At 39.2% G+C, this 23,033-nt stretch overlaps 1 protein-coding gene and 1 long non-coding RNA gene across 6 annotated transcripts; one reads left to right on the top strand and one right to left on the bottom strand.

Moving 5' to 3' along the window:
• Positions 1-8,311: 8,311 nt before the first annotated feature.
• On the bottom strand, positions 8,312-20,443 carry Csta (cystatin A). Its single transcript, XM_015486872.2, has 3 exons — positions 20,300-20,443; positions 12,740-12,841; positions 8,312-8,534 (listed from the first exon to the last, which is right to left on the bottom strand). The coding sequence occupies exons 1-3, from the start codon at positions 20,363-20,365 to the stop codon at positions 8,406-8,408; spliced, it is 297 nt and encodes a 98-aa protein (XP_015342358.1). The 5' UTR covers positions 20,366-20,443; the 3' UTR covers positions 8,312-8,405.
• Positions 14,029-22,121, top strand: LOC107143248. 5 transcript variants are annotated; one of them, XR_007344081.1, is made up of 6 exons: positions 14,754-15,246; positions 15,328-15,685; positions 15,915-16,098; positions 17,776-17,846; positions 20,242-21,043; positions 21,631-22,121. It is a non-coding gene; the product is annotated as an uncharacterized LOC107143248 (long non-coding RNA). The 5 variants fall into 5 exon arrangements; XR_007344083.1 differs by lacking the exons at positions 14,754-15,246; positions 17,776-17,846 and adding an exon at positions 14,029-14,089; XR_007344080.1 differs by having other exon boundaries at positions 17,776-21,043.
• The last annotated feature ends 912 nt before the right edge of the window (positions 22,122-23,033 follow it).

Genomic DNA, 23,033 nt, shown 5'->3' on the forward strand with positions numbered 1-23,033 from the left:
TTTTTGGCTACAAGCCAGGTAAATAGTTTTTAAAGACTGTATGTGATTAGGCTGACGTGATCCTCAATTTATTATAATCAATTATATCTGCAAATCACTTTTGCCTTGTAACAGTCACAAATGTGTCTCACAGCGTGAGGGATTAGGGTGGGACATTTTAGGCAGCCAGTTTAGGATTCTGCCCATTACAATGATCTGAACGCAAGCCACTTGGCTCTGGTCTGTTAGATTGACCATCTGGATCTCTGATAGGCCTGTGTCTTTATTATGTTGAACATCAGATTATGCACTTGGAAATGAACAAAGTGCTCACTGTTCAGCAAAATTCCAAACATGGACTTATGGGTCAGACGATGTACTGGGGAGTCTAGACTATGTTTGTGGAGACTATGGTATTCCAACAAGATAAATTCCCTAAGGTCAGCAGTGAAAAAGATTTTCTATCAAGTTCATGTGTTATCAATTTTTTTTTATATATCTTTATTTTATTTATTTATATGTGGTGCTGAGGATTGAACCCAGGGCCTCGCATGTGCTAGGTGAACACTCTACCACTGAGCCACAACCCCAGCACCCGCCCCCTTTGTTTTTTTGGTATTGAACTCAGGATCGCTTAACTACTGAGCCACATCCCCAGCCCTTTTTGTATTTTATTTAGAGACAGGGTCTTACTGAGTTGTTTAGGGCCTGGCTAAATTGCTGAGGCTGGCTTTTAACTTGCAATCCTCCTGCCTCACCCTCCTGAGCCCCTGGGATCACAGGATGTGCCACCCCTGGCCAGATTACCAGTGTTGTTGATGGATGCAAGAATGAAAATAAAGATCTAGCTAGTTGTGGTGGTGCATGCCTGTAATCCCAGCAGTTTGGGAGGCTGAGGCAGGAGGACCAGGAGTTCAGAGCCAGCCTTGGCAATTTAGTGATGCCCCAAGCAACTTAATGAGACCCTGTCTCTAAATAAAACTCAAAAAAGGTCTGGAGATGTTGTTCAGTGGTTAAGCACCCTTGGGTTCAATCCCTGGTGCCAAAAAATTTCTCATGCTGCTCAGGAGAATTCAGATCCTTGGGAGGAACTCTAAATGACCTTTCTGGAATTACAGGTCTTTTTTTTTTTTTTTTTTCCTAAAATACCCCTTAGGTAATCCAATTACATTGGTAGGATGCCTGAGTCATCCCATGTAATAGACTATTATGACAAATGTGCAATTAGGCAGTGTGGAGCACAATAATACAAATGAATAGGTTTAGTTTCCCAAGAATGTCATTTAAAGCCTCAAACATGAAGAAAGAAAATGGCACATTGCGCTCCAAGGTTTGCTTGCTGAAACAAAATGTCTTGTGTAATTACTGCCTTACAATGAGTTGATTCGATTTTGTTGCTCAAAAGATAGGATTTAGATACACTCACAAGAATCAAAATGTGCGAAAGTTCAGGAATAAATTTGGCTTTTCCTTGGCAAAGCAGAAGATAGCCATATGAAGAAACAAATGCATTGCAAATTTTTAAAAATATCTGAATGGCTAGCATATTTCAGATATTAGCCACCATTTTTACGACATTGAACAAGATGTCAAAATAACCTGCTCTGAAAGAGCTTACACTTGGCTAAGGGAGAGAATAGTAAAGATTTAAGTTACATAGTGTGATAAGATGCAATAAAGTTTCATGCAAAAAATAGATAGCTCTGAGCCAGGCATGGTGGTGCATGTATATAATCCCAGCAATCAGGGAGGCTGAGACAGGAGGATTGGAAGTTCAAGTCCAGTCTGGGCAATTTAATGTTGTGAGACCTTTTCTCTAAAAGGGCTAGAAATGTAACTCAATGGTGAAGGCCTTGCCCGGGAAGTGTGAAACCCTGGGTTCAACTCCCAACACCTAAAGAAAAGAAATAGATTTGGAAGTCAGGGATACAGGTGAGGGGTGGGTTGCAAATGATTGTTTTCAGCTGACTGGAGAACATAATGCCCTTGTCTTTGAAAAGACAATTTAAAGATCGAAATATGCCAAATAAGTGTAGTAATTAAAAAGGGAATTTTTCTAATAAGTCATTCTTTATATGTTGTGCTGCAAAGGTATCAATTCTCAAATGGAGTGATAAGGTACTAATGTTACTGTAGTAGTATAATGCCTTACATGTTCAGAAATAACTTGTAAACAGTAGATGAATCAACAGTGTAGTCCCATTTTAAATTTAACATTTTTTTTTTAATTTTAATATTTATTTATTTATTTTTTTTAGTTATCGGCGGACACAACATCTTCGTTTGTATGTGGTGCTGAGGATCGAACCCGGGCCGCACGCATGCCAGGCGAGCGCACTACCGCCCGAGCCACATCCCCAGCCCCATTTTAAATTTAAAAAAAATGAATTTTCTATCCAGAGTTATGTGATCTAATCAAACATGGTAGAGATTACTAAGGTTACTTGTTATTTCTATGTGTAGTCTTGTAGAATACCCTTGATTAATTTGATTGATCCTTAAAAAATTCCTTTTATTGAGCTTAGACATGGAAAAATAAGGAAAATGCAGTGATCACTTAAGCATTTCCAGAGCAAACCTTATTTTATCCCACAGAATTATGTTGAGGAAGAAGTCCTCAATGTAATAAAAGGTTTAAGCAAAGATAGCTATCAGATTCTTAATGAAGTGGCCAGCTGAGGGCACCCCTGTGAAAGGGGAGAGTACTTGGCCTAGGTGAATTTGCAATTCCTGGTGCATTAAAGAGGTATAAGCTAATCCACTGGTGCTTGAAAATAATTGCTATAGGTTGAATGATTTTTCCCACTTCAGTGTAAAATCAGCACTGTTAAAATGCTGGTTTATCTCTTTCTTCTTTTGTCTAGAGCTGGCACTATGGTTCTCGGCACAGTTCTTGGAATAGATAAAACACTGTAAATTTCCTACTTTTTCTATATTTCCTCCCCCTTACCAATAGAATCCTGATTTTGTTTAGAGTAGTACTGTGCCCAGCTTCCCTTGCAGCCCCAGGTAGTGATGAGACCATTCTGACCAATGCAGAATACTTCTGGGGTATTCTAAGAAACTTTTAGAGTGCTAAAGTCATTGTTCTCTCCTCATTGCCTCCACCTTCTTTATAGAAACAAAGTATCCATAAAACAATGGGAAAGCAATTAACAAAATAGCAGTAGTTAATCAGTACCTAGTAATAATTACCTTGAATGTGGCTGGATTATATTATCCAGTAAAAAGAGTGAATAAATAGATTAAAAACGAAGACCAACTGTAATCTTCCTACAAGAGACTTGCTTCACTTTTAAGGACACACACAGACTGAAAGTGAAAGAGTAGAAAATGTATTCCAAGCAAATGGAAATCAAAGGAAAGCAGTGGTAGCAATACTTACATCAGACAAAATAGACTTCATGTTAAAAACTGGTAAAAAGAGACAAAGGAGGACATATAATGATAAAGGGGTAAATCGATAAAGAAGATTTAACAATTATACATGCATTCAATAATGAAATGTTTAACTATATAAAGCAAATATTAAAGGATCTGAAGGAAGAAGGAGATTGAAATACAATAATAGGAAGGGACTGCACCACTTTATTGGACAAATCATTCAGACAGAAAATCAATAAGGAAATATTGGGCTTAATGCTCTAGGACAAATGAACTTAACACATATCCAGAACACCCCATCCAACAGCACCAGAGCATGCCCTTGTCTGCAGCACACATAGGGCTTTCTTCAGAATGCATCATACATCTGACCACAAAACATGTCTCAGCAAATTTAAGAAGATCAGTAACCTATTAAGTATCTTTTTGAACCAGAACAGTATGAAACTAGAAATCAATAATAGGAGGAATTTCAGAAAATCCACAAATGGCAGTTAAGCAATGTGTTTCTGAACAACCAATGGGTCAATGAAGAAATTAAAAGGGAAGTAAGTAAATATCTTGAGACATTCAAAAGGGGAAAAAACAATATACCAAAACTTGTGGGATGCAGCAAAAGCTTTTTTTTCCCCCCTTTTTGTTTTGGGTGATGGAGATCAAATCCAGGGTCTTATTCATGCCAAGCAGGAGTCCTTCTACTGAGTTACACCCCTATCCGCCAGCAAAAGCAGTTGGGGTGTGTGTGTGTGTGTGTGTGTGTGTGTGTGTGTGTACTAGGGATTGAAACTACAGGTACTCTACCACTGAGCTATCTATATCCCAGACTTTTTTTATTTCAAGACAGGGTCTCACTAAGTTGCAGAGGTTGGCTTTGAACTTGTGATCCTCCTGCCTCAGCCTCCCAAGTTGCTGGGATTGTAGGCATGAGCCACTGTGCCAGGCTAAAGCTAGTTTTTGAGAAGATTAAAAATTAACAGATCTTTAGCTAGACTGCCCGAGGGGGAAAAAGAGACTCAAAATTCACAAATGAAAATAAGAACATTATAACTAATGCCACAGAAATAAAAAGTATTGTAAAAGACTACCCTGAATAATTACATGCAAAAAAAAAAAATTGGGTGTCCTAGAAGAAATGGATAAATTCTTAGGTTTATACACATAACCTACCAAGACTGAATCATGAAGAAATAGAAAATCTATTAATAGAATTAACAGTCTAATAATAGAAAATTGAGGATACTGACCCAGTAATAAATTCTCCCATGAGAGAAAAACTCCAGACTTGGTTGAATCTAATAACAACTGTCCACAAACTTTTCAAAAAAAATTGAAGTAGAAAACTGCAGACTTTTTTTTTTTTTTTTTTAATGAGACCATCCACTGGTACCAAAGTCAGACAAACTCATTACAAAAAAAGAACACTATAGGTTGGGCGTAGGCCAGCTAGTGTGAGCTGGGAGCTGAGAGGACCCTGCTGTGGTGCGGGTGGTGTGGGGCAGCCAGAGCATCTGCAACCAGGACATGCACCTGCACCATTTTCTGTAGCTGTTAAAGGAATAGCAGCACTTCAGTAGCTGGGGAGCTGAGGGAAGCCTGATGAGAAATACTTGTCCACTGTTGGAGAAAATGCAAATGAATTCAGCCATTATGGAAACTGTATGAGCATTCCTCGAAAAAACAAAACAAAACAAAAAATAAAACTACTATTTGATTGAGTAATTCTACTCCTGGCCTTGCCCATATTCACTGCAGCACTATCCCCACTAATAGATTATGGAATCAATCTAAGTGTCCATCAGTGAATGAATGGCAAAAGAAAATATGATATGTATACACAATGGAATACTATTCACCAGGGACAGCAGGGGTGCAATCAGAGGACATTGTGCTAAGTCAAATAAGCCAAACACAGAAACGAAAGTATCTCATGCTTTTCATGTATACGTAGAATCCGGAACAACTGGATTCCTAGAAGCAGAGAGTAGAATAGTGGCTACCTGAAGCTGGGGGTTGGCAGGAAATAGGGAAAGGATAACCAAAGGGTCTGAAATCTCAGTTTTACAAGAGAATTAAGTTTGATTTGGGTGTTTAAAAAAACAAATCTAATCACAGCATGATGAATATAGCAAATAATTGAGTACTGCATGTTTTAATATCACCAAAAGAATAGATCTCAAATGTTATCACAAAACACATTAAATGTTTGAGGGAATGGATGAGTTAATTGGTTGGATTTAATCATTCCACACTGTATTCAGAAGTCACAACACTTTGTACAGCATATGTATGCAACTAGAGTTTTCAATATATAATGAAAATGTGCTATATGCTAATATGTTTACAGAATAAATTTTGCATTATTCCATTAAATAGAAAGCGGGATACAATATTGAAATATGCTAAAACATGTATGAATCTTGAAAACATCATGCTAAATGAAAGATGCTAATTACTAGTTACAAAAGACCCTATATGATGTGATTCTGCATGAAGTGTCCAGAATAGGTAAATCTAGACAGAAGGGAAAATTAGTGGCTGCTTAGGGATGATGAAGCAGGAAGTAGAGCAGATAGGGAGGTGATAGCTAGAGGGTACGGGTTTCTTTTTGAGATAATAAATATATTCTAAAACTGACCTGGTGACGTTTGTACACACTTGTGAGCATTCTAAAAAACCACTGAATTGTACACTTAAATGGATGAATTGTATGGTATGTAAATTATCTCAAAATGTTATTTAAAAAAGAAGTGCCAATTAAATAGAACATATGGTTTTGGACTGGTTCTTTTTGTAATAAAGGACATTATTGGGACAACTGGGGAAATTTGAATGGTGTCAGCAGAGCATCAGTGTTTTTTTTTTTTAATTTAATTTAATTTAATTTTTTTTAACTCATGTAAAATTTCTTTTTTTTATTGGTTGTTCAAAACATTACAAAGCTCTTGACATATCATATTTCATACATTAGATTCAAGTGGGTTATGAACTCCCATTTTTACCAGAGCATCAGTGTTAATTTCCTGATTTGATGGTTGTATTTCACAAATGTAGGAGAATAACCTTTTTTTTTCTTTTTTTATTGATTTTTAAGAAAATAAACGACAGCGGAATGCATTACAATTCTTATTACACATATAGAGCACAATGTTTCATATCTCTGGTTGTATATAAAGTGTGTTCACATCAATTCGTGTCTTTATACATGTACTTTGGATAATGATGTCCATCACATTCCACCATCATTGCTAATCCCTGCCCCCTCCCTTCCCCTCCCACCTCTCTGCCCTATCTAGAATTCATCTAATCCTCCATGCTCCCCCTCCCTACCCCACTATGAGTCAGCTTCCTTATATCAGAGAAAACATTCGTCATTTGTTTTTTGGGGGGATTGGCTAACTTTACTTAGCATTATCTTCTCTAATGCCATCCATTTACCTGCAAATGCCATGATTTTATTCTCTTTTATTGCTGAGTAATATTCCATTGTGTATATATGCCACATTTTTTAATCCATTTATCTACTGAAGGGCATCTAGGTTGGCTACACAGTTTAGCTATTGTGAATTTTGCTGCTATAAACATTGATGTGGCTGTGTCCCTGTAACATGCTGTTTTTAAGTCCTTTGGGTATAGACCGAGGAGAGGGGATAGCTGGATCAAATGGTGGTTCCATTCCCAGTTTTCCAAGGAATCTCCATACTGCTTTCCAGATTGGCTGCACCAATTTGAAGTCCCTTCAGCAATGTATGACTGTGCCTTTTTCCCCACATCCTCGTCAGCACTTATTGTTGTTTGTCTTTATAATGCTGCCCTTCTGACTGGAGTGAGATGATATCCTAGAGTAGTTTTGATTTGCATTTCTCTAATTTCTAGAGATGATGAGCATTTTTTCATATACTTGTTTTGTGGAACATGCACATCATTATTTGTACTAGTGAGCACTAGTATTTATGACAGAGAATCACCATAGATAACTGACTCTCTAACATCTGGGGGGAAAAAAGGTTTATTTCAGCTTTTCTGTACATTTAAGATTGTTTTAAAATAAAAATATGTTTTGTGAAATACCTGATTTAATTTTAAAGTATGAGAGTGGAGATGGAAACAACCAACAATAAAAAAATTAAAAAAAAAAAAAAAGAGAGTGGAGATGGAATGTTGGGCTCTCAGTAACCACAAAGAATAAGGAGGCTGAGTATCTGATAGCCCAGCATCTTAAGGGAGTAGGGACAGCATCATTCTTTAGCCAATTGTGTTAGGCCTGACTTTTTTACCCCTATGTTTATTAACTTTATTTATTATTTTTTTAAAATATTTATTTTTAGTTGTAGTTACACACAATACCTTTATTTTATTTATTTATTTTTATGTGGTGCTGAGGATCGAACCCAGGGCCTCAAATGTGCTAGGCAAGCACTCTACCTCTGAGCCACAACCCCAGCCCATAACTTTTTTTTTTTAAAGAAAAAATGTAAAAAAAAAAAAAAAATCAAGAAGAAAATAAAAGGCTACCACATTACTTTGGAATATAATAGTTAAGACTAATTTCTTACAGAAGCATATTTCTATAATAAACATTATTTTAAGAAAAAACCATGTAGAAGTTAAAAAAAAAGTTATATCATACAAACACTAAATAGCAACCAAAACAAACTGTGGTACCTGCATTAGTATCAGACTCCAGAATAAGGTCTACAACTAGAGAAAGAAAGGAATATTTCATAATTATAATGAGGAAGTTCACTGGGAGAACATAATAGTGCCAAATGCTTATGTACCTTAGTAATCCTTAGCGTGGAGGTAGTACAGAGGCCTGGCTATTTTTTATGAGGTTTCTAACTGATGTCAATTTACACGGAATTTCTACCCTAAAGTAATAACACTGATTTTGAGAAAGAAAAGGTCACTTATATTTAATACAATAAATGAGTAAAAATTGAAGAAATAATGTATTTGAAAAGGAATATTTCTTTATTGATGGTTTATCAGTATCATTAATCAGTAGCCAGAAGAAGGAATCAGATCCCTTTTGGAATGTCCTGCTAAAAGCCAGTCAGTTCGTCATCCTTGCTTTTGTTAGTCTGGTAACCAGTAAGTACCAACTTCTCATTTTGTCCAGGAAGACCTTTGAATACTTTCAAGTGCATATAAGTATCATCACCTACTCGCACCTGAAAGGCATAAGACAAAAAAGGAAAAGGAAATTTATCATATGTATCTATACAATGGAAAAGAGTAATGGATCTAGGAAGACCTCACTGCACTATGCCTTTCTGGAACAGTGTTTCTAGACTTGGGCCAGTGTTCCTACACTCAGCTTCCATCGTATTTTATGAGAAAGGGCACGCTAATGGCATTACAAGAAGCTTAAGTCCTAGTTTTATTTTATTATATGTTTTTTTATTATAATCTGGGTACAAATAACAACTCAGAGTAGCATTTTTCCCCCAAAGATGCACAGAGCAGAAACAAGGGGCAGCCTATATTTTTGGTGATCCTTTTTTTTTAACTTATAAATTAAGATACTTTGTTTGCCACATTACTTGATAAGAGAGAAGACAATCAGAATTGCTGAAAAACATTAGAAAATCAGAAATGCTGAAAAATTTTGGGTTGTATGTTTTCCATCCCTCTACTGTATTAGAACCTACTTTTATAAACACCCACTGAATGTTTTAGGACTGAGCGGGAGCAGGGTGGCCAGCCTCCCTTGTAAAGTTGAAGCCATCTTAAAGTCATTGATATCAAGGTTGAGATGGTAGTTTGGGCATGAATCCAGGACCTGGAAAACCACAGCAAGGATTTCCACTTTGTTTCTTGGTTAGGACAATAAAAGTTTTGTCTTATATGGTATCTATTGTGCTCTTCTATCCCTTTCTACTTTAATTTTAACAAATGCCATTTATCAAAATTTATTATGATACTATAAGATGGTGAGGAGCATTTTATACACCTGATTATATTTACTTGTTATTACAGACCTGCATTTGGAACAATATCCATTTTACAGATGCAGAAGCATATAAAGAGATGATTATTTTCTATAAATCTCTCAGTGAGCAAATGGTAGAACTCAAATTCAAACCCAGATCTGTTAGATTCCAACATCTTTTCACTCTACAGTGTAGTTTTGTTAAAGCACTTATTTTATGTTTAGAACAGGGCATCAACCTTTGCAAGCAATATTAGGGGTAGCACAGCCAGTGCTCTGGGTCCCAATCCTGGCTCTGCTCTTACAGTTCTATGACCTTGGTTAGTTACTTTACTTAACCAGGGTTCAATCTTTTCATCAGTGGTACAATAGAAGCAGATGATACTTTCCCATAGATTGTGGAGAGCAGTGACAGTGATTGGGAGACCAGTGTCTGAGATTGGGGTATATGATGACTTCATAGTTGTGGTATGCTTGGTGCCTGGGAAAGTTTCTGTGCAAAGGTGCAGGATGCCTGGTTGCTATGGTAATGTCCTTCATGGGGAGGCTGTGTGCTAGAGTCCTACAGCCTCTACTTTACACAGCTCCTGGGAATACAGGAATCCTCTTGCTAAAACAATCATAATCTTGATAGCTCTGCCCGCATAATAGTAACTTTAAACAATGGACTTTTCCTGGGAGCTACACAATGCTCCTAACATTTCACATTGCAACTGTAGAATGTAACTGAGAAATAAGCTGAATAATGTTGCCAACTCTGTAACTTTCATGAATACAAAGGATAATGCTTGCATAGTCCTAAATCTGATTAATGAGACATATATAATAAAGATTGCTGGTGTAATTCTTTAGACTTTCTTCTCTGAGAGCAGCGCTCCACCCAATCCCAGCTGTTTATCTTCAAGATCTGAGTACGTGAGTCTTTATTCTTCCAATCTCCCATCACCCGTTGCTGGAACCTGCTAGTTTTATCATGCTGGTCACCGCAGTAGATTGAGAATATTAAATGAAATGGACACGCCCTGCTCTTGGAACAGTGCTTGGCAGAGTGTAAGCAGTCAGAGATTATTATCCACACTGTTCAGGTTAGGGATTAAGGTTCAGAGGACAGCCTTTAATCACAGGCTTTGACTAGTAGAACGAGTGGAATAATGGTTCAAACCCAGGATGGTCTGAAACCAAAAGCTGTGATCCTTCCATTCTATTACCCTGCCTCTTGATAGGAAGGCAAGACACTAAGGGATGGTGAGGTCACTGGCAAGATCTTAAATCTAGAGAGTAGCTCAACTCAAAGGAATCAACAGCCATACTACAGGAAGTAAGCAGGGAACTTTGGATAGGACAGGGTAGCAGAGTCAAGGGAAGAGACTTTCAAGGTCATTTTTGATGAGCTTTTAAAGGAATGTATAAGGGAGTAAATATGTGATATTTATGCGTTTGTATTAATCCTAACTTATTAAAATGATCTTAGTTTTGATGGAAAGATTCCTATCTTTGAAAAAAAAGCATTTTTAACTGGAAAACTTTCTTTTCCAGCTGTGAAGAAAGGTTGAGAAAGGACAAAATGATGGCATTGTTTTTGAGGATACAAAAGGGTTTCCCTCACATATGTCTCACCTGGGTCCGGTATTTGCCAGGAGACCAGATATGGTAGGACTGAATTGATTCGCCTATATAACCCAGTATCATAACCTCCTTCCTTCCTTCCTTCCTTCCTTCATTCCTCCCTCCCTTCCTTCCTTCCTCCTTCCCTCCCTCCCTCCTTTCCTTCCTTTACTTCTTTCCTTTTGTACCAGGAACGGAACCCAGGGGCACTTAACCACTGAGCCACATTCCAGCCCTATTTTTATTTTTTATGTTGATACAGGGTCTCACTAAATTGTTTAGGGCCTTGCTTAATTACAGAGGCTGGCTTTCAACTTGCTATCCTCCTGCCTCAACCTCCCAGTTGCTGGGATTATAGGTGTGCACCATTGTACCGGGCTCATAGTTTTCTATTTCGGGGGGAGTGGGTACTGGGGATTGAATGCCACATCCCCGGCCCTGTTTGGTTTTATTTTAGAGACAGGGTCTCACTGAGTTGTTTAGCATCTCAATTTTGCTGAGGCTGGCTCTGAACTCAAAATCTTCCTGCCTCAGCCTCCCAAGCAGCTTGGATTACAGGCATGTGCCACTGCACCTGACTGGCCCATAACTTTCTTATGCTGAACTGACTAGTTCCACCTATTGCATTTCACTTACTGTAAATATTAATTTTTTATATATATTTTAAGTAGTTTTTTTTGTTGTTAAAGAAAAATAAACCATACTGTGTCCTGGTTAAATGGCTAAGTAAAGAATAAGTAAATACACTTGAATGTCTGCTATTGTTGCTGTTCCAGTGCTGGAGATTGAACTCAGCCTCATTCATACTAGACAAGTGATCTGTCACTGAGCTATACCAGCAGTGTAATTCTTCTTTAAATCAGAATTGTCATCTTTTTAATATGTAAGAACAAGAGTGGCTCCCACATATATCCTTGGCTGGCTTATTGAATTGGTTCCCCTCTGGTAACATTGAAAGGATTTTTAGCCAGGTGTGATGGTGTACACAGGTGGTCCCAGTGGCTCAGGAGGCTGAGGCAGGAGGATGGCGAGTTCAAAGCCAGCCTCAGCAATTTAATGAGACCCTGTCTCTAATATAAAGGGCTGGGGGTGTGGCTCAGTTGGTAGAGTGTTTGCCTAGTATGTGTGAGGCACTGGGTTCTATTCCCAGCAGCACATATCAGTAAATAAATAAAGGTCAATCAACAACTAAAAAAAAAAAAAAAAAATTAGAAGAAAAGTCTTCCATTAGAACTGGGTCAATGCATCACTTAACTTTTTGATATAGCTATAAAACCAATATTTTAAATATGCCACTGCTTATTTAAGTAGTTTGATCTACTTGAGTTGTAAAAATAATTATTTAAGTTATATTAATCAAAATACTTAGTTAAGGGCAAAAGTGGTGTGTATTTTTTTCCTAGCTAATGATTCAAGCCATTTTAAAGATCCATTTTATTTGGACATACAGAATCATAAAGCTCTGAGGAACATACCCTTTAAGACACCATCCGGTTTGGCCCCAGGCCTTTGGGCCCTCCCACCATAAACCTGAAGCAACCAGGGCCATAAGATAAATGTGTTCTGAACATCTAGGAACTGTTTTCCTATACAAGTTCTAGAAATTAAGTTAAGAATCAATATACGCAAGCTAAATTCACAAGGGAAAAAGTAGTTTAAATACAACACCATTTGCCAGATTTCAGAGTCTACCACTTGTAAGGTATCGTGGTAGGCATCTTCACTTAGGACAGCCAGAAGCAATAAAGTGTATGTGAAATTATTATGTGAAACAAGAAACACCACAGCAAAGAAGAAATATGATATCTTTGAGTGCTAAAGTGAATATTGAACTCTAACCTTAATGTAGTAATTTATTCCAGCCACTACTTGAGTTTTGTATTCTACAGCTTCGAATTGTTCATAAGTCACATTTGTTTTTTCTTCAAGCTGTGGTTTAACCTTAAAAAAAGAAAAGAGGAAACAAATTACTAAAACTACATTGGCTTGATTTATGTGATTTAAAATTCTGGGAAACTCATGCTCCTAATAGTCCTCAAAGATGACAATGAGATCTGTGAGCTGTTTCCCATATTTCAACAGAAAACATTTATCTTTAAGATTACATGAATTAAACTGGGTGTGGTGGTGCATGCCTGCAATCCTGGTGACTTGGGAGGCTGAGGCAGGAAGATCACAAGTTCAAGGCCAGCCTGGGCAACTTAGCTAGGCTTTGTCTTAAAATAAAAAATAAAAAGGGCTACAGGACTAGGGATGTGGCTCAGTGGTTAAGTGTCTCTGATTTCAATTCCCAGTGCCAAAAAAACGAAAAACATTACACGGATTAAAATGTCAAACTTTGTTGCTTTAGGCTGAATGAACATCAAATCTATGTGGTAATTCAATATAGGAACATTTTGACTGGTAAAGCTCCAACAGTTATATATGCCTTTGATTAGTTAAAAAAAGAAAGAGCAATAATTATTACCTCTTTTTTAAAATTGTTTTGAAATAATTTCACACTTAGAGTTGTGAAAATAATATACTGAATTCCTTTATAGTATTTACAGTTTCTCCTAATGTTACCATCTTACATATCTATAACATAATCATCAAGACCAGGAACCAACATGGTATAATACTACTAAGAAGTCTATAAACCTTATTAGAATTTTGCCAGTTGTCCCCAAAATGTCCTTTTTCTGCTTCAGGATTCGACACTGCATTTAGTTAGCACACCTCCCTGGTCTCTTCCATTCTTTGGTCTTTGTTGTTGATTGTGGGAGACCAGCATCACATGTGACTGAGTCACACTCCCCAGAAATGTGGCTGAGCTTTCCCCACCCTTCTTGGGTTCGAGGGACAGTGTCTCGTGCATGGGTGTGTCTTGCTATAGCCCCATGGGTGAAGCTACGCTCACCTGTTCCTTTGTGATATAAACTCTTTTCCTGTTTAGGATAGAATCTTCCATGGAAGTGCCTTGTGTGTGTCCCCTTCTCTTACTGTGCCCTTGGATGTGGCCTACCCAGATGTCAGTCAACCTGCTGACAGTGGACATCATGAAGATAGACTCAGCCCCCTGAAACCTGACCTCTTGCCTCATTTGAATAGCTTCTCCTCAATAAAAGGGGTCAGCAAGTGCTCTCGCTCTCTCTCTTCCTGCGGACTCTTAAGGTCAGAGGAGCCATCACAGCGACCCCAAAGAAAAAGGTATTTGTGTCCCTTGTGTGGTTATTTAGTGCAGCCCAGTTAGCCCAGTTTAACTGGAGTGACCCCTGAGCCTTTTAGTCGCAAGAACAGAAACCTGGCAATTGATCTTGACACTTTTGAAGAATACTGAACTGTTTGCCAAACGTCCCTCAGTTTGGGTTTGTCTGATCCTCTCTCTGTTAGTGATCCACATCTGTCGAAGGATGGTGCAAACTAATGTGCTCCTGCTGCATCCCCGCAAGAACTGCATGTTTCCTTAATGCTGATGGTAATGTGGATCACTTAGGATGTCTGCCAGTTTCTGCCACAGTAAAGTTACTATTTTCCCTCCTTTGTAATTAATATAAATTTAGCGAGGAGACATGTTCAACTATCCTATTTTTCACCAGATTTTCATCCACCAATTTTATCATTTGATGTTTCTCACCGATAGCAATTTTTCCTGTGGTGTATATCTGTTAACTGGAATTCTACTGGAAGGAAGACCTGTCCCCTTTTTCCTATTCATTTATTCAATGATTATTTCTATTAATATGACTGTGGGTATTTCTTTTACTTTAAAAGTTATTCTTTGTTATCATGTTGTTGTTGTTGCTTCTCGACATGGCTCCATCGTTTTGTGAGCGCTTCCTTACTTTCTGACTTGAGATGCTTTCCTCAAATTTGTGACCTTTCCATGGTATGTGCAGATCGTAAGTCCAGAGTTTTCCATGACAGGGCTCATGCTAAGTGCTCTGGTTTATTTCCTTGGTGCCGTGGCACCTGTCACATGGTGTGCTCCAGTTTTCTGGTTCACTGGATGTGTAATCTTCAGCCTCCTTCTTTCTCACTTTCCAGTAGAAAAGATTTGCATTGTTCAGTGTTAGATGCTGTGGACCTGGGTGATGAGATTTGAGCAGGGGAGTAGGAAAAGGCGCAAACGGGGGAGCTTGTCAGTGAAACCTTGAAATTCAGAAGGATGGACACTGGGAGGATGAAAGCCAGCTGTGAGTGATGGTCAGGAAGCTGGTATGGACAGATCTTGTGTTGAACCTAAATTGGAGTTTCCCTTGCTCAGCCTGCCATGTGCATTGGTAGCCGAAACACTGGAGGGCACAGTGTGGGTTTGGCACTTTGCCCCCAGTCAAAAGAAGGAAGCCATGATGGAGGAGCACCTGGTAAAATAGATTTACTCCAGAGTTGTTCAAGCTTTCCTAGTGCTGCAAAGCATAAATCCTGGTGTGTTGTCTGTTTTCTAGGATCTGAAGATTGGATCACGTGACACCCATCATTCAGGCAAATTTCCCTAATCTGTAAACATCTTCAGAAACACATGAACTATGCAGAGAATGGATACAGATGATGGTGGTATCATGGATGGGCCATATGTTGGAAATTTTTACCAATTAAGAAAGGAGAGTGTGGGTAGTTGTGTGAAAACATGGTGGGACTTGTAGGGCATGTCTTGTGGACATTTGTCACCTGATACATTTTGAAGAAAGGAGGGACTATGAGGATGAAGAACTGAAGTCAGCTGGCTCAGAATGGAGGGACTGGCTGAAGAAAGGAGGACAGAGTCTAAGACTGGAGGGAGGGGTGAGATCCAACTGGGAAAAGGTAAATTGGGGCACCAGATGCTTGCAGTTTTCCAAGAAGGGAAGGAACTGAGACATCCTGTTGGAGGGACCATGGGAGGACAGGAGGGATTGAGAAACTGAGGAGACCAGAAGGTATGGGTTTCTCAAAAATGAAGAACAAATTGGACTGAAGGAATGTGCTAGTCCCAGGGTGTGAATTCGGAGTTGTGATGGGTGAGTTTTCTGTGGTTCTCATCTTCTTTGAGCAGAGATCTCTGATCTTGGAGAAGAACCTGAGGAGGAGGTGGCGGCCATGGGAGTGATCTCTAATTGAGGCCTGGAATGCCAGGAGCTCACAGGGTCATGGAAATCAGGGGTGGAGGAGTGTATGAAACCACCTGTCATGGAAGCGTGACCAAGTGGGCCCCAGCTTGTTCTGATGGAGATGGGAGGGTAAGTGCCTGGAGGATTCTGGTGTGGCTGAATGGCAGGTTCTCCGGGTGTGGGGCAGTGGAAGAGGTGACTGATGAGGAGGAGGCTGAGGTAGGAGAGGGGAACGTAAATCTGTGGCTGGGGTTAGTGAGAACCAGGATATGTGAATTCCAGGGTGTGTCCAGGATGGCATGCAGATATGTGTGTGTGGCGTACTGGCATACAAAAATCATGTTTTGTGTGTTTGCCAGGAATGGTGTTCAGTAGGCTAGTGACTTAAAGGTATGTGGTGGGGTGTGGTATGCATGCATATTTGTATGTGTAATAATAGTCCTTATTTCTAAAAATAATTATTAAAATAAGATTTCTTTCCTTCACATAAACATACTCAGACTGAATTCTAATCCAGTGTTATTTATATATGATTCAAGATAATGGATCTGGAGGTTTCTGCTCTTGGGACCATCCATTGGTCCTTTATTACATATATCATAGCTTTTCATGGTTAGGTTCATGTATGGCTCTTTATTTCATCATGTGTCTCTCTTACCTCCATTCTGTTTTATAAATTTTCCTGGGGCCAGGGACCATTTATTGTCCTGCCTGCCAGAGCAGTTCACACAGTGTTGTCTACATAATCAGCACCTTCTGAATGAGATGACCACTGTTGTTTTCCTTTATGACAACTTGTCTCCCCAAATAGAAAAGACTGAAAGAGCAATGACTGATTATCAACTAACAGAGAGTCTTGGAAGAGAGGTCTTCCAAGAATACTCAGACTCAAGTTCTTCCAGAGTCTCTCAGTACATAATCCATTCCATCTCTATTGTCTTGTCTTCTGCCTTCAAAAATAAATCCTCTCAGTTCTCAGCCCTTGGATTGATTTTCTTTCTGAACTCATCCAACATCTCTCTTTCACTTAGCTGTCAGCTCCTGGCATCTGCAGTTGCTACTTGTCTGTGCCACTTTGCTCTCTCCTGTGATGACCTTTCCTTTCCTCTTTCCCTCCCACTCCAGTGGGCTTCTCCCTTTACTTGGTATTCCATTAAGAAGCTTCCAGATAAGGAGAGAGGAACCTCAGAATCATCAATTCTTTTAAAAGCTGAAAAATGCTTGCATTTTAACAGGTGATTTTAAAAATAGAAATGCACTTAAAAGTTGAAGGAACAAAACTACAAAGTAAGCTGAGCACAGTGGTGTAATTCCAATGACTCGGGAGGCTGAGGCAGTAGGATCATGAGTTCAAAGCCAGGCTCAGCAAAAGCAAAGTGCTAAACAACTCAGTGAGACCCTATCTCTAAATAAAATACAAAAGAATAGGGCTGGGGATGTGGCTCGGTGGTTGAGTGTCCCAGAGTTCAATTGCCAGTACCAAAAAGAAAAAAAAGAAAAGAAAAAAACCTACAAAGTAAACAACAGGCAGTGGAGGTCTTCCCTGGAACCCCGTCACATCACAGTAGGTGTTTGATGACCAACACCTACCCACTAGCCTAGCCCTGCCTGGGAATGCAACCGGTTCTATCATCTTGGAGGAGTTGATTGAATGTCCTCACTCATCAGGTGCTTTCAATAACATCTGCCTCTTGGGGTTGTTTGTAGGGCAATAATTGATATAATGGATGTGAAAGTGCTTCCTAAACTGTATAGTTTACTGACTTCTTATACCTTCCAACACTAATCTGGACATTGTCCCTTAAGGCTATCTCCTACCACAGAGGGCAGATGAGAGACAAAGGAGAGTTTAGCAGCTGAGGAGCTGCACCCGGACAGTAAGTGTTCACCTGAAGGTAATAAGGTCAGGAGGATTGACAAGCAATCTCTAACATCCTTGCTGGTCCAAAATCTAGGATCATGAAAAGAACTTAATTGGCTAATATTCTAGATATCTGGGCTTCCCCCATTGCCCTTTAGCTCCTTGAGGTCAGGGGCCATGTCTTATAACCTTAATGTAGCATCTATGATATTTAGCACAATGCTAGACACCTAGGAGACACTCAAGAAATACACCTACCGAATGCTTCATCCATGTGTGTTTCTCATAATGATTTCAATGTGAGGCTGGAGCCTGCAGTGAGAAGGCCAGTCTGCCCTGCTATTCCTCCCCTGTGTGTTTCCTGCACCCCTGAAGCTTCTCCACATGCTAATGCTGTGTGGAGGAAGGGGCCTGTAGTAAAAAATTCTGGATGGAGCCTAATTTCTTAATCAGGTGACTCTTAGCTACTTTGATGGTTTCATCATCTGAAAATTGGACATAATGCCCTCTCTACCTCCTGGGTTATAAAGATCAAATGTGAGATCGAATGGAGGTCAAGGCTTTTAAAACTTCAAAGCACCTTTATGGGCTGAGGTAGCAGTGTTAACAACTATTTCCCATGATACCTCTGACAAAGTTGGAGCCTGAGGTACACAACAAGAAACACACTGTCGAATTAATTTTGTAATTTAAGACAGGGCTCATGGATGGTGTTGTTAACAATGCAAGGCGTTCCAGTAGCTTCTTATTTTTTAAAAGATTATTCTCTCGGGGTTCAGTGGCACACACTTGCAGTGCCAGCTACTCGAAAAGCAGGGGCAGGAGGATCGCTGGAGTCTGCAAGTCTAAGACTAGCCTGAGCAACACAGTGAGACCCCATGTGTCTCTCTCTGTCTCTCTCTATCACACACACACACACACACACACACACACACATACTTAAATTAAAAATGGTAATGAGTCTAACTAAGATGATAGGCTTTTAAACATCATTGGAATGTTCTATATCTTCTTTATTTCCAATGTCTATTGCTCCCTATCTCCTTACAGCTCTGCTTCCTACAGAGTCTCCGGGGATTTTGGGGATTCAGGGATGATTTCACACAAAAATTTGAATAAACAATTATGGTGTCTTACCTAGGCATATTTCTTTTTTTTTAAATTTTGAGTCATGTTTACACACATTCTTATTTTGGTTTAGTCATAACAGCTCTGAGATTAGTGGGGCAGGAGACTTTTCCAAATGAAATTGAGAACTTTGATTTTGGTACCCTATTTTAAAAGCCTCATCTCCCAGGGCCCTGGAGGATAACATATACCTCTGGTCTTGTAGGAAGGCGAGGTTGGATAGCAGCAGCAGCAGCAGCACCTGCAATCCTGGTAGGAATGCAGAATCTCAGGTCCAACTCAGACCTCCTGAGTCAGAATCTGCAATTTATCAAGACCCACAGGGACTTTCGGGCACATTCAAGTTTGGGAACACTGATATGATATAGGGATTTGAATAAAAGTATTAATGACTTAGTATATTCTCCAAAAATAAAAAGGTCTAATGTTAAATAAACAAACTTCTGAAAAAGAAATATTTATTCCTAAAGAATGAGTGGTAGAATTCCAGGCATCTGGACTCTTCTAGAGCTCTCAGTGCCCTAAAAAATAAACGATCCTATCTCTACCACTCACAAAGATAGCCGATCGAGTTTGCCAGATAATGTCATCGAATGATGATTCAGAGGAAAAAAACAAAACAAAAACAAGAAGGATTAGAAAATGAGGCAATAAATTACAAACTTAGGTGAGAGCTAATCATTCACCACTTGAACTATATCAGTTTGCTAAAAACATTTAGAGTCCTATTCTTACCATAATCAATTTGGTGGTCTATAAGATCCTGGAATCACCATATACTATATTATTTCTTCCTAATTGAATCATCCTCTAACTATTAAAGGACTGCAACACTGTCTATTCAGGCAGATATGAAGGAAGTCTGTAATTGACTGCCTTTACAATATTGTTCTTCATTCATTCCATTTAAAAATCATCTCCCTGAAGTGCATTTAAAGTCCAGTATATCAAATTGTCAACAGCCTTAGACTTCCACTACCTGTTGTTTTCACTGAGCAAGATTGGAAAAATTTCATAAATAACTGAATTGGTAATCTTAGAGTCATACATTTAAGTAAAAGCCTTAGAGACCTAATCCAAAACAAATTGTTATTTAACAAATGGGGAAACTGAGACTCTGACAAGCAACAGTGACTTGGTGGAGGTCTCTCTGGCAAGTGTTGGGATTATTCCAGGTTTTGTCTGAAAGCTCAGTGTTCCATTTTTAGCTTCATGAAAGCTGGATAAAGCCACATTTCTCACCAACACCCTGGTTTTCATGTTCACCCACACCTTTAACACAGGACCAAACGATGAACTGAGATTTATATCCAACTTTTTCCTGAAACGGCACCAACTCACCTCATTAGCAATCTCCTGGATTTCTTCAGTGGCAGGTTTGGCCTCAGTCAAGCCTCCAGGTATCATTTTGGCTAGTGTCTGCCAGGCAGGGTGCTGGAAGCCAAGTGCTCAGGTAAGTGTGGAGACAAGTTTTAACAGCAACTCAGCAAACAAGCTCCGCCTATAGAATGTGCTCACTTCCACAAAGAGTAAAGAGGCGCGGGAAAAGGAGTTTGCCCGAAGCGAGTTTTCTTGCTTTCTTGAGAGGATCTGTTGAGTGGAACTGGGAAGGATGCGGGTGGGGGGACCAGCGTGGGCGAGCTCGGGAGTCACTCCGCAGCGAGCCTCAGACTTGCCTCCCTGTGTTCTCGGTACCCATCCTGATTCCATCCGGTTGCGCCCTCTGCAATCCGACATGCGAAACCACAGTCTCCAGATCTTTAAAAACCTCCAGTGTAAAATTTTATATATTTTTTAAAAAGAATAGTTTCAAATAACATCAAGGCTGGTTGTTCACAATTTACTTGAATTTGTGAAGACAATAAAAGGATCTGTAGGGAGGACTTCATCTGGATATGTGTACTTCACTTTTAATTTCTAGAAACATTTCAATTACAGAAAAGCAATAGCAAAGTATATTTCTATTACTCAGAACTAAAGATTTTAAACATTTTGTCTTATTTAATTCACATCATTATTTTTCTTTTTGTAGTTGTTTTGAAGAAATGAAATATTATACCCACCCCAACCTTGCCCTCTATAGAGGTAAGTTATTGTGAGTTTGGTACTTTTCTAGCCCATTTTTATGCTTTTACTTGGTGTTTTAAAATAATAATAATAATAATTTAATAATAAAATTATTATTATTATTATTATTATTATTATTATTATTATTATTATTATTATTATTATTTTGTACCAGAGATTGAACCCAGGGGCACTTAACCACTGCGCCACATCCCTAGCCCTCTTTAAAATATTTTATTCAGAAACAAGTTCTAAGTTACATAGGCTCTTGCTAAGTTTCTGAGGTTGGCTTTGAATTTGTAATCCTCCTGCCTCAGCCTCCACAGCTGCTGGGATTACACAGCTGCTGTGCCACCATGCCTGGCATATTTTAAAAGTTCAACTTAAGTTGTATGCTTACCATCTTTTTTGTTTTGCTCTTTTCTTACTCTACATGTTTTGCAAAGTCTCCAGTTCCTTTCATGACTGTCTGCTGCTGTCTGCTAGATCTATTGTTCTGACTGGTATATGGCATGTGCTCATTCTCCTATTATTAAGATTTTGGCTGTTTCTATGGCTTCACCCTTATAAAGAAAGTTGCATTATCTTCCTTTGTACCTGTGTAGGAATTTCTCCAGACAACATCTAGGAGCGAAGTTGCCGGGGACCATGTAATAAATAGGAACCAAAGAGTTTACAGTATAAGGAATTCTTTATATACTCTCCATCAGATGCCTTCACCCAGCAGATTGATGATGACATGATGCTCCTTCATGAAGCCACAAGCCATCTGAAGACTTTGGCTCAGCTTTCCTAGGCCCCTGGCTCACAGACCACCCTGAACAGCCTCCACATACATGCAGGTTCTATTCATCTTCCTGTGGCCTTCCCAAGTCAAGTCCTCTCAGGGGCAGGCCCCTAACTGTTTTCAAGGCCTCAGCCCATTTCTACCTCCTTGCTTACCTTGTCTAGGCCTTCTTTAGGGACCCTCCCTGGTGGGAGGGGACAGGGTAACCTGCAGGTCTGTTCCTTTCCAGGCTTGATGCTCTGTGTTTTCAGCTCTTCCCTCTTGATTCTCTATAATTTCTTTTAGAATTAAAAACTTCCCCCAAGCAAATATTCTTTTGTCTTTGCATTTCTACTATAATAGTTCTGATTCTTCTCTGGTTGTGTGGATGCTTCCAACAAACAAGAGAAGAGTCACACATGAGGAGGTGCAGAAAATAAAAGCACAACAATTAAATTAAACATTCAATGGGTTAAATGTACACCTTTAAAAAGTTTTCATACCTTTATTTTATTTATTTAATTTTATATGATGCTGAGGTTCAAACCCAGTGCCTCACCTCATATGTGCTAGGCAAGCACTCTACCACTGAGCCACAAACCCAGCCCTAAACATTTATTTCTAAAGTACCTCTAAGATTACTCTTTGGGTTTTTCTTTTTTGGCATGTCTTTATGGAGACTGTCTGTATGGAGCTAGACATCCTCATGTTTCTGTAATTCTGGTCTGTGGGCTCATCTTCAGTGGAAGTTACATTTTATGGGAGTTTTGTCCTTTGTGGGCTGAGTCACGGGATTTCTCTTTAAGGTAACTGCCTGTGTGAAGCCCTAGGAGGTAAAAGGCCTCCAACCAGCTCATATGTTACTATTGACTTCGGACTCTGAACCATGAAGATACTGAGAATCTGGGCTCTTCTCCAGCTTGTGGGATAGGCACGGGGCCCTGGACTTCCCCAGCCAACTGTGCTCTCCCGTTGTCAGGGATAGATGGGTGGATGCACTCATGCCCAGCCCATCATTCCCACCCCTGGTAATGTATCCAAGAGAATGAAGACATGTCCTCAGGAAGACATGTGTACAAAAGTTCATAGCTGTGTTATTCCTCATAGCTCCAAACTGAAAATGACTGGTGAATGGCAAAAATCAATTAAGTGTGGCATATTCATAGCATAAAATACTGTTCAACAACAAACAGTAACACAATAATAACACGTTCAATAATATATGTGAACTCCAAAAAATCA

The sequence above is a fragment of the Marmota marmota genome, unplaced genomic scaffold (genome assembly GCF_001458135.2).
Source record: "Marmota marmota marmota unplaced genomic scaffold, marMar, whole genome shotgun sequence".
In the NCBI taxonomy this organism is placed as follows: Eukaryota; Metazoa; Chordata; class Mammalia; order Rodentia; family Sciuridae; genus Marmota; species Marmota marmota.